An 18,685-nucleotide genomic window follows, 5' to 3' on the forward strand; every position below is an offset into this window, starting at 1 on the left:
ACCCAGCTATGCTGCCAGAACCCACAGACTCCTGTCTCCGTGACCATCAGACCACGATGTCTTCAGCATGATGTCCTCTGCCTGTACTTCAAACCAAAGGGGAAAGGTCAGGGGAGCTTCCTGCTTCTGGGTGAAGCCACCTTTGCCCTTTCACTGGCACTTCCTGCATTGGTTCCTGGAGAGGGACCCAAAGACTATCACCTGAGCTCCTGGTCCACCAGGGGCAGGGCCCAGGGATGCCTGTCGTCGTTTGGCTGAGGTCCATTCTGCTCCTTCTCCTTCTCTCCAGGCCTAGGTAGTTTCCTTATGGCAGACTCTTAGTCGTGGATGGGAGACGTGCCAGGAGACTTGCATCTCCTTTGGAGGCCAAGAAGCCCACTTAGTGGATGGTTGTTTCCTCTGGCTCCTAAGGATTACAAGCCTCCTTTCTCAGGGGGCAATACAGTAGGGCAGCAGTAGCATTCAGCGGTTAAGAGCTTAGGTTTGGACACCAGGAAGACATAGGGTTGAAATTCATCAATAACCTTAATCTTGGACAAGAGCAATGTTAACCTTTCTGAATCTCAGTTTCCTGATTGGTTGGAAGTGGGTGGACATAGCTCCTCCCTCATTGACTTGCTGGGAGAACCCAACAGGATAAGAGATGTAAATACATCATCTAGTGTCCGGCCTGTGGTAAGCCTAGAGAGTTACTGCCAATGATTAGGAATAAAATATGATGAGGCTAAGCTTCTGATCCCTTCAGCCTGGGGATTCTCTGCTGCTCTGCTTCATGTGCGGTGGCCTTCGTTTTCTGGGAAAACCAGAATGGCTAGGATAGGGAATGTCATCTTGGCCAAGGTTCTAGTTCATGGCTTTACCTCTTCTCCATCATGGGGAGAAAATACCGCTGGTCAGAGGGTCTCTTCCCAGTAAGGTGAGATCATACATTCATCCAACAAACACTTGTGTTCTTTACTTTCTCTTCAGCCTTAGTTAACTTGAGCCCTGAAGACCCCCGATGGATTGGAGCCTGGTGGCTGGGCCTGCTCATTTCCTCGGCCATCTTGGTTTTCACCTCCCTCCCCTTTTTCTTCTTTCCTCGCGCAATGCCCAGAGGAGGAGAGGTAAGGTTCTGGGAGCCCATAACTCTAGAACTAGGTGGAGTTTTTTGTTTTTGTTTTGTGTTTTTTTTATTAATTAATTTATTTTTCTTACAGATATTTCTCCTTTTACCCCACTGACACCCTTCTCCCGTTCCTGCCCCCCCCCCCCAGCATTGTTGTCTATGGCCATTGGTTATGCATACATGCATCTAAGTTCTTTGGTTTATCTCTTCCCTCCCTTCCGCCCCCCTCCTCTGAGGTTTGTCAGTCTGAAATCTACTTCTATGTCAATGGGTCTGTTTTGTTCATCAGCTTATTTTGTTCATTATATTCCACAGATAACTGAGATCATGTATTTGTTTTTCTCTGATTGGCTTATTTTGTTTAGCATAATACTCTCCAGGTCCCTCCATGTCATCTCAAAGGATAAGAGATCTTTCTTTCTTACAGTTGCATAGTGTTCCACTGTGTAAATGTACCACAGCTTTTTTATCTACTCACCTATTGATGGACACTTGGGCTGTTTCCAGGTCTTAGCAATTGTAAATAGTGCTATGAACATAGGGATACACATATTCTTTCTGATTAGTGTTTCAGGCCTCTTAGGATCTATTCCTAGAAGTGGGATGAGAACCCGTAACTCTACCTACAGGAGTTTAGGAAAGGAAGGTGAGGGTAGAAAACAAACAGAGCCGAGACGCTGCAGCAAGTTAAGCAAATTCTGAGTGAAATCTAAATAAGTCTCATGACACAGGACTTATCAGAGGAGAGCGTGCTGGTGAACTTCCAAAAGATGTTATCTCTTCAGTGTGCCCTTCCCAGGGGTAGCATCCAGGGATATAGTTCGGAAAACACTAAGCTCATCTAAATTGGGATAAAGAGTGAAGATCCAATAAAAGCTGAATATGTGACCTGGCACAGTTGACTTTTGCACTTCATCAGGCCCATCATATCTGAGCCTGAAGGGCTGAGTAAGAGGGGGGTCCTAGTGCTAAAGAGTGTGAGGGTGGCTGAGAGTGGAGCGTAGTTTGAGCAGATCTCATACATCTTTCAGTCATGTCTGTTGGGGGAAAAAATTAGGGAAGGATGAGGATGGAAAACAGGGATGAGGAGTCTAGGTGGGGACTTTGATGGTAGGCTAATGGGTCTAAAGCCTGTTCTGATCCCATGAAGTTCTAGGGTGCTGCAGTGATAGGGTTACCAGTCAGGTGGCAACATGGCAGCTAGGTTGAGTTTGGGAGTCAGGAAGGAAGGAAGACTGGTAATCTAAAGAGGCCAGTGTGGAGATAAGGGATCACAGCTGAGGCCAAGGGAAGGATAGATGTTTTTGGAAGTGGTGCTGAGGACTCAGCAGTGACCTGCATTGGAGAAGAGGAGCTACCATTAGCACCAAGGTTGTGAGCCAGACACAGAGCTCAACCTTAAGCAATGAGGTATATGAGATCTTGGCCCAGTCTTGGGAGGAGGGGCAGGTGTAGGAGGCTCTGGGTTTGTCTTGGGGAAAAATTTCAGAGGTTGGCATCACACTATGGTGGTTGTGGGGTCAAGCAAACCTAGAGTTTGAATCCAACTCTACTACTTATAAACTAAATGAGTGATCTTGGACAAGTTTTCTTGTTCCTAAGTTTCTTCTCCTTTAACAAACTGGGGATAGAGTAGGCATCTCAGAAGGAGGCTCCGAGGAGTGAGACAATGCATGTGGAACGCTAGGCACAGTGCCCAACATGGTGTAAGCACTCAATGAATGGCAACTCCTGTACCTGGTGATGAGCCCCCTAGAGGATCCTAAGTGTCAGAGCACAGCGACTTGCATCTGTGTGGTGGTTTAGAGCTACATCTTATGAGTTCAGTAGAGGCAGGCGAGGTCACGGAGGGGGTAAGCACAGAAAGTCCAGGCACAGGGCCAGGACAGAGACTTGAGCAGGACTCAACTTTGGGCCCAAAAGGAAAAAGGGACACCATAGAGGAGATAGAAAAAGAGAGCTGGAAACAGAAGTCATTCTAGACTACAGTGTCTTGGAAGCCCATGACCCCTGGAATTTAAGGACAGGGAAGAAGCATAGCCATGACAGACAGGCAAGGGGTGAGATTCGGTCGGACGCTTTCTGGCATCAGTTGTGGGAGGGTTAGATATGAAATAACATGCCCAGAGGTCTCTTGAGAGGCATTGGCATGGCTGCATCTGGTCAGCAGCCAAGGCACTTGGCTCATTGACATACAGGTGTCGTTTCATTTAAGACAACATTCTCTGGATACCCGCCCATCACACCTGGGGCTGCCCACCCTTGAGCCACTGAGATCAGATGGGTCAAGGGCCCAGAAACATGGCTGCAGGGAGGCTGGACCATTAACATCCATCTCCTTTGCTGCCTTCAGAGGTCTGCCATAGCGGACGAGGAGAGGAAGATGAAGGTCAAACCAAGAAGCTCCCTGGTGGATTTCATTAAACGTAACTGACTGACTGGCAATGCCCTGGGTGGGCTGGCTCGGGTGGGGGCATCAGGGAGTACCCAAGCCCGTGTGGCATTTTGTGTGGTAAGAGGCATTAAGAGCAGGTGGTCTATAATTGGCCCCGTTCACTAGAGGGGTTCCACCAGGCGACACAGATTCCAGCAGAGCCAGCCCCACCCCATGTTCTCCTTGCCCTTCACATGGAGGTGGCTGTCATGTGAGGCAAATGTCTCCACTGTTAGTCTTATTTCTATCCACCTGCCGCCTGATTTCTCATTTTGTTTAACCCATGAGCATCTTAGTGGGGGTCTGAGGGGCTCTGTGGCCCTGCACAGGCCACTGAGCTCGGTGCCTCGCTCAGCCCCGCAGAAGAGAGGAGCGCTGTCTGGAGGGAGGAGGGAGGGCAGTGGCCGGTCCCGCAGTGCCTCAGGTCACTGCAGCCCACGAAGACCTGGCCCCTGATGGTGGTCTGTTTGCAGGGTTTCCCCGCATCTTCCTGAAGCTCCTAATGAACCCGCTCTTCATGCTGGTGGTGCTGGCTCAGTGCACCTTCTCCTCCGTCATCGCCGGCCTCTCCACATTCCTCAACAAGTTCCTGGAGAAGCAATATGGGGCCTCCATGGCCTATGCCAACTTCCTCATCGGTGAGTCCTGGCCAGGCCCGACACAGACAGGAGCCAGAGGAGGACTTGCCCAGGAGAGAGAATTTTAAGGACAATTTTCTTGGTTGGCAATCTAGAGGGCTCTTAACTGATTTCTGGGACCCCTATCATTCCAGACAGGAGAGGGCGGAGGCTGGAGGCTGCCTTCCTCCCCGTCACAGGGGCTGGTAGCCTAACAGCCTCCTAGAGGCCCTGACATCATCAGGGGCAGCAGAGGAGAAGAGCGTCTGTTTGGGGCCAGGTGAAATGCTCCTGGTTTTGTTCCTTCTTCTCAAGGACTTGAATACATTTGCTTGAGTGGGGAGTCTGTGACCCAGGGATTCACAGCTCTGGCTGCACTTTGACTCCCCAGGAGAGCTTTAAATAATGATGCCCAGGCCCCCCTCCGTCAGTAAAAGCAGAGTCTCTGGGTGGGGCTCAGCACTGGGGTTGTTTTTGCCGCTGAGGTTGAGAAGCACTGACATGGTCCTACCAAGTATCCAAGCGAATTACTGAGCCCAATCCACAGGTGAGCTTGACCACATAGATGGCACATGGTGGTCAGGCTGTGAACCCCGACCTCCTGTGTGGCCCTGGGCTGTGACCTTACTTCTCTAGCCTTGGGCCTCTGACTAGCAGGCAGGGGGCACCACCAGAGCATTGCTAACCCCATGTGGTCACAGTGAGGATGCGACAGAGGTCAGGGAATGAAAGGTGCTAAATAAATGCACATTCAACCCACATCCCTCTGGCAGCAAGGGCCCCACCTCTTTCTGGATTCTTGGCACAGGCAGGGGAATCCTCTGGGTCAAGATGACTGTCGTTGTGCCCGGCAAACAGTAAATGCTCAATTAATGTCAGACATTAGTATCATCATGGAGCATATCAAATGTCCCTTCAGGAAGCTGTGCCTCTTTGTGGCTTGGTGTCTCCCCCTCCCCCTCGGGCCTGTGCACATAGACCAGCGTCTCTCTCTCCAGGTGCTGTGAACCTCCCCGCCGCAGCCTTGGGGATGCTGTTTGGAGGACTCCTCATGAAGCGTTTTGTTTTCTCTCTGCAAACCATTCCCCGCGTGGCCGCCACCATCATGACCATATCCATTATCCTATGTGCTCCTCTCTTCTTCATGGGATGCTCCACCCCGGTCGTGGCGGAGGTCTACCCTCCTAGGTAATGGAAATGAGGGAGGAGAAGATACCCTTTCCAAAGACCAGAGCCTGGATCTGGCTGCCAGGTCTCTTCCCTTCTGCTTCCTCAACTCTCTTGTCTCCTTTTCATTTTTTGATCTAATCGCTTATGGTGTATATTTAGAAAATCAGGTCTTGAATAAAATGCTGAATTACAAGAAATCAGAGGGTCCTAATGGGCCACCAGCAATCAGGGTTAAGGTTCAGTTTTTTTAAGAAGCACCAAAAACCAGTTTGTTGGGTTTCAGGATGAATCTGTATGGCTGTGAGCCTCCAGTACCAGGAATTTAGCTATGTTTAGCATCAGCTCCGTGCCAGCTAGAACTCGAGTCTCATTGAGCTGCTGAAGAGAGATGAGAGAAGGAGACTTGAAAAGATCTGGAAAAGGACAATGAAAGTGATGGCAGACTTTTGAAATTAGAGCAGGTGAAGAAGGGAGCAGGTGAAGTATACCTGTCAGTTTGCGTAACGCACCGTGGTCCTAAGTTCTAAGTCTGGCTTCATATTCAGGAAGAGGTTTAAAGGCTTGTGAAGGGAGGGTGCCCAGCAAGGAGCATTTAATGTTTTTCTGGGTGATACCTTTCAACCACCTCTTTTCAATTTTTCCTAATGACGTTCTAACTTTTGGAGGTGCCGGACCTTTCAGCCCTGGTGTTTTCTCTGTCTTTCTCTTTGAAATAACCTCTTCTGTCTTTGGTGGGGAGAGGAGGGAAGAAGTATGCAGGAAGGGCGGGTTGCTCGGGACGGGAACCCCCGGTCTGTATTGGTCTTCTGCAGGTGAGCAGGCGGGGGCCTCTCGGTGGCTGTCCTCAGCTCTGGCACTGCCCCTCCAATTGGGGAAAGTTACTTATCTGATCTTCAAATCTTCAGTGCTCTTCACCATAAAAGGAGCATAATAATTATAGAGTTATTGTGATGACATGCATGGAAGCCCCTGGGCACAGTGCCTGGCACATGAGAGGCCCCGATAATGTTAACATCATGAGTGTAATTATTTTAGCAAAGTTCTGGACGGTGGTTTGTCAGCCCTATTCCAACCCTCCCCAGAGAAGATCATGAATGTCAGATAGGGGGAATGGTGGGAATGGGGAGATCAGTCAGTGAACTCTCCTTGTTTGAAACACGGGGGGATGGAGGAGCCTGGGCAATGTCTACACAGACTAGAGACAGGAACTCTCTAGATCCCGGTTGCTCCAAGGGGCCCAGCCTGTCCCTCAGCCTGAGCCCAGGTGGAGGAGAAGGGAAGGGAGATGTTGCCTGTGACTTGTGTAGCATTTGCTTCTCTCGCCAGAGTCCTGGTTGGTTGGTTGTCTTGAGCACTTCTGCAGTGGGGGTTTGGCAGCCAGGCCTTTCTGACTAGCACTTGGTGGGTTCGGCCTTCTGGCAGCAGAAGAAACGGAGAGGTGTCGTGAACACTGACCAGCAGCCACCTCACCATCGGCCCCAATAGGCATAATTCAGATCCCAGGGTGGCGCTGGCCCCAGACACACACAGGTGCCAGGCACACCAGCCAGGCGGGAGCTCACACAGGGCTGGAGTGGAGAGATCTTTCCTTGGCCTTGCTTTGTTTGAGACCCTGTTTCCTGTTCTTCTGGCAGCACATCAAGTTCTATACATCCGCAGCCTCCCCCCTGCCCCAGGGACTGCTCGTGCCCGGATACCATCTTCCATCCGGTCTGTGGAGACAATGGGGTCGAGTACCTGTCCCCGTGCCATGCAGGCTGCACTCACGTCAATGTCAGCTCCGCAGCCTCCAAGCAACGGGTAAGGACAAGAGGCGCCCACAAGGTCCCCATGCTCAGAGTGTGCCCTCAAAGACTGCTTCCAGGCGCCAGGAGGTCAGGGCGCCACCCGCACCATCCTCATTTCCCCCATCCTGACCTCGGGGCCACACCCACCTTCTCTCTACCTCCCCTTCCCTGAGGTCATGACCAGATGTCTAGCCCAAAGTCAACTAAAGATTGCTCAACAGATGCACATTCCTGAGGCTGGGCGCAGAAACCAGCCAGAGCACTCCTTCCGCGGAAGCCTTCCAGTCTCATCCTGACATGGGCATGTTTGGGTCCTGCATCCTGGCCGGGTTGGAAAGCCACATGGACAGGCCCAGATAAATCAAGGGCGGAGGGTCCTCTGGGATGTGGACCTGGAAGGTTAGAGCTGGAAGTGGTGATCAAGGGCCTTAGGTCCACTCTCTCAGCTCCCGGGTATGGCCACAAAACTGGCCTGAAATCATGCAGTTATTTAGGGGCAGATCTGAGTCTCGAACCTGGGACCCTGCCTCAGTCTGGGCCACATCTATTCAAGGTCATGTATCTCCTGGCCACCAGCTTTCCACATGAGCAGCCCACGTTCACCAGTTCACTTAGTGAGGTCCTGTCAGCCCTCTGAGTGCTGGGGCTCCTGGCCTTCCAGGATCAGCCAGCAGCAGACGAACTCGAGTCATTTGTTCATCAAGAGAGGTAACGGACAGAGTGTGCCTGGGGCCCTCCCTGCGGAGGTGATATTAGAACTGACCCACCAGAAGAAAACCCTGTGAAGACCTGGGGATGAAACATTCGCATTAAAGGAACAGCAAGCGCAAAGCCCCAGGGCATGAATACGCTGGGTGCAGAGAGAAGAGAGAAAGCCAGGGTTGGTGCTGGGCCAGGGAGCGGGCAGGGGCCGGAGCGGGCAGGGGCCAGAGCTGGGCAGGCCAAGTCTAGGAGTTGGGTGTTCTTTTTCCTACGAGCACAGGGAAGTCTGTGCAGTTCCTGAGGAGGGGAACGCACCTTATTCCCTGAAGCCTGTATGGAGGTCATGGGCACGGTTGGCCCCCCCTTCCCATCCTCCCTCAGAGGACGAGGGGACACTGCGCCCACGCCACCTTTGCAGACAGAGGAGCGTGAGTCTCAGGCAAGGAACGTGAACACGATGTTCTCGGCTGCAGGAGTCTGTGGTGGCCTCTGCGGTTTCCTTATCTTCGTTTACTTACCTCTAACTCATCTACTTCCAGAAATAACCTTGACACGTTGCCAACAACAGCACAGATCATCATCCATTAGCAAAATATCAAGGAAAAAAATAGTAAATTATAAGAAAAACAATCTGTGGAAGCCGCAGCCATATTGTATATGTTATTTCTGAGCTTCCTAGCAGCTGAGATAAAGAAGGTGCAACCTTCTTGCTGTCTGGTAAAAGAAAGCATACTAGCTCATTAGTCCCAATCCTGGCTTTGTAACTGTTTTGACATTTAAATGGTCGTAGGTTAGGCCACCAGACACTGAGGGAGAAGTAAAGACCACCTGTGCAGTGGCTGAGTTGTATAACAGTGCTGAGCCAGATGGACTTGCAGACTTGAGTCGAGGACCTCCTTTCCCAGAGGCCTTTGCAGACCAGAGGAGTTCCCCTTTGGCAAAGTCCTGACAGATGAAGAACTTGGTGGATTCCAGTGTGTTTTCTCTGTTGTATTCTGCTATTTATTCCTTCCTTACCCTCCCTGTAATAAACACACAATCAAATACAACAACCCACAAGACCACAGCTGCTGGGCATGGGGTGGCCTGACCCAGACAAGTCCTCCCAGCCCCTGGTCCCAAGCTGGGTGGGCCTTGCCTGGCCGTGGAATCCTGCATGTACTGATGTGGGTGCAACAGCTGGAGGAGCGCAGCCCATGCTGGACAACTGGTTTGGGTGAAGATGGTTTATGTTGCCCAGACAGTGGTCAAAGGTGGAATCCATGGAGCACCTTGAAACTGTCAGTTGACCTCTCCAGCCTCTGAATCTAGCTTCCAGCTCCCCAGGGTACCCAGAGGGCAGAGGGGTGGATACCCGAGGAACTGTCTGGCAAGAGCTGGTGCAGGTGTTTGATGTGGGTACAGGCAACGTAACGACAACACATTTCCTCCTTTTCCTCTCCCGGCTTTTCAAGATTTATTTGAACTGCAGTTGTGTGACTGGGGTATCTGCTTCAGCAAAGACAGGATCGTGCCCCAGCCCCTGTGCCCACCTCCTGCTCCCATCCATCTTCCTCATCTCCTTCGTGTCTCTCATCGCCTGCATCTCCCACAACCCCCTCTACATGATGGTTCTGCGGTGAGTGCACCCCTCCTTCCCCGCGTTGGCCTTTGCTTTGTGCCCAGCTACCCACTTGGCGTCTCTCCTGCCTTTCCTGGTCCTCAGAGTCCTTTGAACACAATGTACAGTGTCCTTTGGGTGAAATGGGGAGATGACACTAATGCAGCAGTGCTGGGTCCCCACCCGTGCGGAGCTCTGGGCAGAGCTCCTCGCTGCGTCGCCCCCTCTGCAGCCCTGTGAGCCCTCCATTCTGCACACCCAGGAGGGCAGAGCCAGGCACGCTGAGCCACGTGCTAAAGCCAGGCTGCCTGGCTCCACGCAGATCCTAAAAGAACTGAGAGGAGGGAGGAGAATTTAGTTGGATGCATGAAAAATTGGGGATGGAAAATCAAGAAAGTTCCAGAGACAGAAGGAGGGCTATGGGAAAGGGTAAAAATGAGAAAAGTCTAGTGTGCTGGGAGCCAGGACTAAGTTCTCAGGCCAGAAGGGGGGGGGGGGTGAGGTGTCCCATTTCAGTGGCACCTAAATGTCTCTGAGGTTTGACAGGGAATAACCCTTCCTTCACCTCACTTTCTGCAAAGGAGAAAACAACATTTCAACCAAGTTCCCCTAACCCACCCCTGCCTGCCTCCTTCCTGTCCTCACCTGCCTCACAAGCAGAGAGGGAAAAACCCAGGATTTGCATGCCAGGTTCCAGGGTCAAAGGCCCAGCTTGGCCATATACTGGTTGAATGTCCTGGGATGTTGCCAACCTCACTGAGTCTCAATTTCCTCATTTATGAAAGGAGGTTAATGATATTGACCTCAAAGGATTGGTGTCAGGATCGCATGGTAAATTGCTTTGTAAATACAAGGTGCTGTACATATTGGTTAATTATCACTATTAACTGAGTAATAATAATAATTATTATTAACAGCTAGCTAGGTACCAATGACCTATTTTCCCCAAAAGCCTAGGAGATAAGGGTGAAGCAGAAGCAGCCACTTGTCAGGGTCTGGGATTTTACCCTCTTGACAAGTTTCTGCTACTGTTTCAAGGATTCTGGCAGAAGACAGGAGGCTCCTGGGTCAAAGGTACAGGACTGTGCTACTCATAACACAACAAGCAGCATGGACCTCATGCTTCATCATCTATCCTTGACCCTCTCGTCTCAGGGGGGACACGGAGGTGCCCAGGTTCAGGGTCTATGTCACGGCTGAGGAGCACTGTCCTGGGAGAGCCACTGCTTCTACGGACCAGGCCTGCTCTTGGTCTAGGGGAAGATTTTACCGCATTCTTCAGGGTTGCTTGTTGCAACCACCACCCCGAGGAGTATCCAGGAAAAGAGCAGTCAGGACCCTGTGTTCTTAGCAAACTCCCCAAGAATGTATGGGGATGCTCAGAGCCCATGGGGGTGCCTTTCCCAACACCATCATCACCCTCTTCTCTACTGCTTCCCAGCCTGTAAGGCCCTTGAGGGGGGGTTCCCTTCTTGCACCCCAAATCAGATGAAGCATGGTAGACACTCTAACCTGAGGAAGATCCGTAGGTGGTCCCACGAGAGGAACAGGATGAGGACATTTCATGGGGTGGGCAGGCAATCCCTGTCAGATCACATCCCAGAGGACTTCTGTCAGGACCTAGGGATGGAGAAGTGATGGAGGAAGAGTGTCATTTCAACCACAGGTTAGACTTTTCCAGAAAACTCTCTGCCTTCCAATTCTGGTCAGGGGCTGGCGTGAAACTGGAGAAGAGGTCCCAGGACCCTCAGATGGGTTAAAGCTAAATCCCACTGGGAAAGTGGAAGGAATGGATGCTATTTAATATGAAGAAGGTGAGGCTTAAAGATGACTTTGTAGGCAACGCAAGTGTCAGTGCATCGGTCCTGGGCCCCAGCTAGGCGTGGAGATTCAGGCAGGGAGCACAGCTGCACTGAAAATGTGGAAGGAGACCGTGGCCAGAACGCCAGCATTAAGTCAGTCGAAGGGGGCAGAGACCAGAAAGGGCTCAAGATCTCCATCAGAAGCCAAATTGGGGTGCCCAAGTCCCATTTGGTTGAGAATCTAGGGGAGCCTTCCTAGGGATAAGGACCAAGGCATCTCTTGTGGGTCAGGCCACTGGAGGGATTTGTAGGTTCAAAGGGAGCAAACTTTAGATTGAAGTCTGAGGCCCTTTCTGCTATGGGGGGAGGGTCCCAGCAGATGCTTCTCCCCCTGCTGCACCCCACTGAACACTGCCCTCACCAGGCCACCCTGCACATGCGCTGGAAGAAGGTCCTTTTCCGTTTCCCTTGCTGTCCCCTCAGCTCCAAACACTTTTCCCCAACAAGCGCCTGCCAAGGACTGTGGTGCTCACAGCACAGAGAAGCCAGGTGCCTCTGTCTTCCCACCTTGTGTTTGGGGCGGGGAGCCAGGAGCCGGCCAGCAGGAGGCCCTACGGCGGTCACCCATCCCGGGTGCACTTGGAAGTTTTCCACACCCTCTGGGACAGCAGGGCCTGGCAATACCACCTCCAGATACCACCTCCTCTCTCTGACTCTCCTTCCTCAGTCACACCCTTTCCCCTGTTGCAGGAAGAAGGGTAGGAGCGGGACTGGCACATGATTTGCAGGGCCCAGTGCAACGTGAAAAGGCGAGGCTCCCAATTCCAAAAGTACTAAGAATCTCAAGACAACCAGAGCAGAGCATTAAACCAAGCAGGGCCCTTCTGAGGGTGGGTCCCTTCGAGGCTGCACAGGTCACACGCTCAGGAAGCTGTCCCTAGGTAAAGGACTCTGTTAGTGCCACATAGAAGCCGACAGCCCTCAGGCCCTAATTCCACTTTGCATCAGGGCCGCCTTTTTAAAAATTAGTTAATTAATTAACTAATTTTGATGCTAGTTTGTTATTTTGTTTTAGGGGTGTATTGATTTTAGAGAGAGAGAAACATCAATGTGTTGCCTCCCATATGTGCCCTGCTCAGGGATCAAACCTGCAATCTGAGCATGTGCCCTGACCGGAAATCAAACCCGTGACCCTTCAGTCCATGGGCCAATGCTCTAACTACTGAGCCCCACCTGCCAAGGCTGCCCATTACCTCTTTTTTTTTTTTAATCCTCACCCGAGGACATTTTTCCATTTTTTGCACAGATAGAGTGGGAGGGAGAGAGAGGAAGAGAGGGAGAGAGGGAAACATCGATGTGAAAGGGACACATCGAGTGGCTGCCACCCACACGACCAACCAGGGCCGGGGACAAACTGCAACCGAGGTACATGCCCCTAGCGGGAACCGAACCCAGGTCTCTCTGGACCGCAGTCGGATGCTCTAACCGCTGAGCCAAACCGGCCAGGGCTGCCCATTACCTCTTGAAAGGGGCTTAGGGCAGCCCTGAAAATCAGAGACCAACCATTAGCAAAGTTGAGTGAGCATCAGAATTTCCTGGAGGGCTTCTCGCAACACAGATCACTGGGCCCCGCCTCCAGGGTGACTGATTGTTAGGTCTGGAGTGGGGCCTGGGAATCTGCATTTATAACAAGTTCCCAGGGGGTGCTGATGCTGCTGGTCCAGTGACTGAGCTTTAGAACCACTGATACACACGACAGTGGTTCAACACATCCTGGCACTAGATGAACATGAGGCACTAATATGGAGACACTTGCAGTGACCTGTAAAGGAAGTAAAGGAAGTAAAGGAACTGGATGCAACTGGTGACTCCAGTCCGCCAGGCGGCTCGTCAGGCTGCGTGAGGGCCGCTTCTGACTGAGGCCGGCTGCCCCCGACGGAGGGAAGGCACAGCCCGAGTCCTCCCACTGCTCAGTCCTGTTTTCCTTTTCAGTGTGGTGAACCAGGAAGAGAAGTCTTTTGCCATTGGGGTACAGTTCTTGCTAATGCGTCTACTGGGTAAGTATCTGAGACACCCCCTTCCTGAGCAGTGGCCCCGGGACATCTGAGGGCAATGGGGTGCAGGGTGGGGATGGGAAAGTCCTCGCTCATCTTTGTTGTAAAGAGAGGCTGTGCATAATCAGTACAACCCCAAATGCCAAAACCCTGTACGGGCAGTTTCCTTGTTACTTGTGGTTAAAAAATATTACACTTACGGTATTAATTTCAAACTAAATTATGTAAGAAAAGTGAAAAGCAGACACACTGAGAATACCTAATAGAGAGTGGAAGGCAGGTATTTTTTCATCTCTCCCTGCGAACTCACCTTGCGTTTCTGTCCCAGCCAGAATGGCAGCTGAGCCCAGTCCTGGCTTCCCTCCCATTTTACAAAATTCACACCTCCTACCATTCAGCAAATGTTTCTGTGTGGATTTGCTGTGTGAGGACACCCTGTCTGCCCTCAGGCAGCCCAGAGCCCACGGGGAATGGAGCTGTGCACACGTGATCAGTAGTGCCCATGGTGGGGGGCTGCCTTCGGGAGCCGGGCACAGCAGCCCTCCCCGGTGCAGGAACACGTGTGGGTCTCACTGGCACATTGCAGGCTCATTCCCAGACTGCTTACGCTGAACCGTCCCTTCTCAACACATCCTGGCACTAGATGAACATGAGGCACTAATATGGAGACACTTGCAGTGACCTGTAAAGGAAGTAAAGGAACTGGATGCAACTGGAGATGTGTTTATTAGGACCCAGTGGGTGCGCACTGCAGTGGGGGGTATGGCAATTGCAATGAGAGACCCCAGTCACTGTCAAGGTGAACTTCCTGACCTCAGACACAAACTTCTGCAGAGCCCTCTGTGCACTGATATCCAGGAGCCAGAGCTGCACTTGGCCTGCAGCGTCTTCCATCATCATTCCGGGGTGTGTTGGTGATGAGACCTGGGCCTGCTGAGTGGGAGCCTTGGCGGGGCCCTCAGCAACTGAGGTTGGGTGAGGTGTTCAGAGGATGAAGGCACCAGCTTCAGTGCCTTTCATGGCTTTGGGCCACTTGCTCCTCTCGTCCCACTAGAGCCCCCCCAGGCCCTGTATTCAAGCACACAGGACGCAGGGCAGAGGGTCTACCCTGTCCCGGTGGCAGAGACACTGTGGTCATCACAGCTCCTTGTTTTCATGTATAACTCATTCATGACTTGCTCGGAAACCTCCACTGGGAAGGAAACCTTGATTTCACCCAGGCCAACCGGGAGGGGGATGGGCTCGAGCCCCACCCCGCCTCTGCCAGCCACCTGGACAGACCACGCTCCCACTGCCCTTGTTTTTCCATAAAAGCTCAGAAAACTCACTGCGGGACCACATCAGAGAACCCAGGCCTGGAGGGATTCCACTCATTACCCAAGAATGCAATTCCACGGCGGGGTTTTAAAAAAGGACTTTGTATTTGTAAACCCCAGCAAGTTTAAAATTACCCACCGGGACTTGGTTGGAAATTTTCTGGACTCCGTTTCTATTTAGGGAACATCATCGGAGGTCAGCTAGTCCTTGCGGCCAGTTTCAGCCTCGCGTTAACCTGCGTCGAGAGGCTGGTTCCGGAAGGTCCCCACTTGCGGGTGGGGCACGAGCAAGCCTGCTGCTTCTCATGGGGCCCCAATCGGAGTCGGAGGCTGTTCTCCCAGTGGTTCTGAGTGGGGTGGCCTGGCCGGGTGTGGATCCTGGACAGCCCCTCCCCAGTCCAGTGCCCCCCTGGAACTGTAGCTAGCAGTAGAGGGGCCAGTCCAGGACATTCACGGCAGTGAGGCACAGCCCCCGATGGGCCAGGTCTCACCTCCCAGCTTCAGGAAGTGCAGGGGGCCTGGGACAGAGACTCTGAGCAGCCAGGGTGTTGGGGTCCTTTTGGGGGTGTTCTCTGAGGTTGGTATAGTGGAAGAACATGGGATTCAAGTCTCTGTAAACTAGGGCTCAAAGTCCAGCCCTGACTCCTCTTACCTATGTGATGGTGAGCTTGCCAAGCCTACCTTTCTCCTCGTTAAAATGTGGGCACCCACCTACCTCCGGCTGCTGTGAGAACCTGGGGAGTCCGTGCCCTCAAGAGCCTCCTGCCACACAGTGGAGGAGGCTTATCTTCACCTGGGACCAGTCCCAAGTGTGGGAACTAAGTTGTCTATAAGCGGGACCAAGGTGACCTCTGTGACTTACTCTGCCCTGAAAGGATGACCCAGGTCCCTTTTCTAAGCTTGAGTGAGAGAGAATTCAGGCTTCACAGAAGTCTGTTCGGCTTCCCAAAGTCACTGTGATCCCCAGGGGCAGGGCGGAGCTGTTCGTGCATCTGCGACACGCCTAGGCATTGCCAGGGGTCTCTGCCAGGGGTCTCTGCCTGCAGCTCCATGTGACCTGAGCTTTCTGAACTCTCTTCCCGTTGATGCCAGCCTGGCTGCCAGCTCCAGCCCTCTATGGCCTCACCATTGACTACTCCTGTATCCGGTGGAACTCGCAGTGCTCGGGGCGGCAAGGGGCCTGTGCCTACTACAACAACGACACTCTCCGCGACAGGTGAGGGCCCAGCACGCCATGTGTCGAGGAGGCCGGGCCCCAGGCCTGAGCAAGGGCAGTCATCTGTTTTGGTGGCTATTGTGGGGGCTGGCAGGCTTCCAAGGGAGAAGACCAGAGGGTTGCTGCCATGCACAGGGTTAGGGGCCATCTGTGATGGGCCTCTCAGGGCTCACAGAGAGCCATTCCAAGTAATAAGACTCAGGGGCTGCTTTGAGGTGGTCCCCAGTCTGCGGTCCCCGTAGGCCCTTGGGAGGAAGAGCGGCAGAAAGAAGCGTGTCAAGGGAAAGGGATGGCTGGCGTCCAAGGGAGAGGCCTGCTGTGGGATAATGCCAAGCCAGCCTCCCACTGCTCACAGAGAGGTGGCCCCATCGTGGCTCCTCGGAGAGGTCAAGGGCAGGTGGGTATAACCTGCCTCAGTAGGAGGAGCCCAGCTACAGTGCCACTGAGCTCTGCACCCCTCTAGCCACCTCACCTGCTGCCATCATCACACAGACCAGAAACAGAAGGAGAGGGGGCTGGATGGGTCTGGGAACAGTGTCAAAGTGGCACAGAAGGCTGGGAGAGAGGTGGACCAAGAGGCAGCGAGCCCCCTCTTCTGGCCTGCTGGGAGGACAGGACCCTGGGGGGGGGGGGGGGGGGGCTGGGCTGCAGTGTTGCCTTTGTCCCTCTAGGGGGAGGCAGTGCAAGGATGAGGACCACTGGATTAGCTCAGTCTCCTGACCGGGAGGCTTGTACCCTTGTGGATCAAAGGAATGAGGAAAATGGTCCCCGCCTGGGTGGTGATGACACATTCCCTGGGCCACTGTGAGAATGCTGCTGCTCTTCCTGGCGGCCCTGGAACGTGGCCTACAGAGCCTCCACACCCCTCACCAGTCTTGTGTCCTCCTGCCCACAGGTACCTGGGACTGCAGGTGGGCTACAAGGTGCTGGGCACTCTGCTGCTCTTCTTCATCAGCTGGCGGGTGAAGAAGAACAAGGAGTACAACTTGCAGGAGAAGGCTGCAGGTCTCATCTGACCCTCCCCGTGGCCTGGCGCCTCCTGGCCCCCTAGGGTGGACCTGCCCTTCCACACCTGCCTGTATTTCCCATATTAATATGTCATTTCCTTTTTGTTTTTTAAATAAGAAAACAACCCCAGTCACCATGTGCCTTCCCTGCCTCCTCCAAAGGCCCCACTCAGGGTTCCTTAGGGCCACTGTGCTCTGGGGCTGGGTGGGCACGGAGCTGCAGGGCAGGGTCTTCACTTGCTCCTTGGGAGGGACCCCACATGCCCACGCTGTCCTCGCGCTCGGTCCTCCAGTGAGAATGCCCCCTGAGGCTGCCCCTGCCCCTGACCAGTCCTGTGCGGGGTGCTTCTCTCTCTAAGTGGAGAGAGACAGGGTATCTGTCCAGAGAGAAGGGAGTGAGCTAGGGGATGGGGAGCCTGGCTGCAGCCCCCGTTGTATCTGGGTTCAGCATCAGCACGGAACCCGAGAGTGGCTGGCTCCCTCTTCTCAGACCCCCGCTTCCTGCCCCAAGAGTCCATTCTGGAAGCAGCCATGCTGGGAAGTGCGGGCCAGCTGGTCCCCTCCAGTTATCCACTCAGGCACGAGAGCAGGGACCGAGACACCCCGAGGATGAGTCATCCAAATACTGTTCACATTAATTCTAGACCCTTCCGGTCAAGGGTCTGTGCATGTTTGTCTGTCTTTCTGGGAGTATACTTCAAACTAAGAAAGCCATGCCATGGTGAAGACCCGAGGAGGGCTGTGCCCAACCTCCTACCTCCACGATGTGGGCACAAGACTCCTCTCAGAGTGATGGGACCACGCCAAATGTCCCTGGGAGCAGATGAGGCGGCTTCTCACGGGCTTCCCTGTCTGGATTTCGATACCACAAAACAAAGAGAAGCAGCCGGGATGTCAGCACAGCGAGTGACAAAGCAGAGCGAAGGGCCAGCACTGCCAAGCCGGATGGTGAGCTGGGCCCCAGCAGCGCTGCAGAGGCTGACTCGCGGTTTCACACCAGCTCTGTGCTCCCCGAGTTCCCTCCGCCGCTGCGCGCTGCCTGCACGGTGGCGCCCTCTACGGGCCTTCGCTGGAGGCACGGCCGCTGTGTGGTAGAGGTTCAAGTTAGAAGCCCGAAACGGAGGCCTTTCCTCAACAAACATATTTATTGGACTTTGTGCAAGGCAGTGCTCCTACAGGGTTCTCCTCTGAGCTCCACTGAGGTCCCACCTGCCCTCTCTCCATCTACACAGGGGCCTCCTCCCACCGTGTGTTCGGTGGGCAGTGGGGAGAACGGGAAAGACACAGCAAAAACCCAGAGGTTGTCAACAGGATCCTGACGGACTGTCCATGTCTCCACCCAGACTGATCCTGCACCTGGCCCTTTGCCACACAGAGGCCTGGCTGCACTGTCCCTGAGAGCAGCTGGGCACTGGCCATGGCCACCTGTGGCTCTCTTGAGCGCCCTTGCTCTCAGGAGACTCCTCCAGAAACACATCAGAAGCCACCTTCAGAAAGGCCAAAAAATGTATGTAAATGGCCAAACTGCCACAAGCCTGAACTCTGGAAGCCACAGTTACAGCAGCCTTATTTCCAAACAACTCACTCGGGAAGGGAGGCCCCATGCAACCTTGGGGGCCAGTTTCAGCATTTAAAATGGTCCTACTTGGAAAATGATTCCCTGCAACTAACCCTGGTCTTCCTTGCTGCCATTTAACCAAATTCTGGAGGCACTGCCTTCAGCTAAGCTCATGAACAGTGAATGCCAGCCTTCAGATTCCAGAAGACCGGTTGCCCTCCCAAGCGTGTATTCTACTGTGATGTTGCTATTAATATATTATAATTTTGCTACTGATGTCAGTTGGTCATGAATTTATACTGTCATATATCTGT

The 18,685-nt window shown here is 53.1% G+C and overlaps 1 protein-coding gene across 1 annotated transcript in view; it reads left to right on the forward strand.

Moving 5' to 3' along the window:
* The window catches only part of SLCO2A1 (solute carrier organic anion transporter family member 2A1), a 78,074-nt gene extending 61,128 nt beyond the window's left edge, over window positions 1-16,946 (forward strand). Inside the window, exons 6-14 of the mRNA XM_036267054.1 lie at window positions 970-1,111; window positions 3,464-3,534; window positions 4,016-4,180; window positions 5,158-5,347; window positions 6,964-7,129; window positions 9,273-9,436; window positions 13,213-13,277; window positions 15,683-15,806; window positions 16,702-16,946. Of these exons, the coding sequence (XP_036122947.1) occupies window positions 970-1,111; window positions 3,464-3,534; window positions 4,016-4,180; window positions 5,158-5,347; window positions 6,964-7,129; window positions 9,273-9,436; window positions 13,213-13,277; window positions 15,683-15,806; window positions 16,702-16,822 (1,208 nt within the window). The 3' untranslated portion in view covers window positions 16,823-16,946. The remainder of the gene's footprint in view (window positions 1-969; window positions 1,112-3,463; window positions 3,535-4,015; window positions 4,181-5,157; window positions 5,348-6,963; window positions 7,130-9,272; window positions 9,437-13,212; window positions 13,278-15,682; window positions 15,807-16,701) is intronic.
* The last annotated feature ends 1,739 nt before the right edge of the window (window positions 16,947-18,685 follow it).

This window comes from Molossus molossus, unplaced genomic scaffold (assembly GCF_014108415.1).
Source record: "Molossus molossus isolate mMolMol1 unplaced genomic scaffold, mMolMol1.p scaffold_m16_p_18, whole genome shotgun sequence".
NCBI classification, from domain to species: Eukaryota; Metazoa; Chordata; class Mammalia; order Chiroptera; family Molossidae; genus Molossus; species Molossus molossus.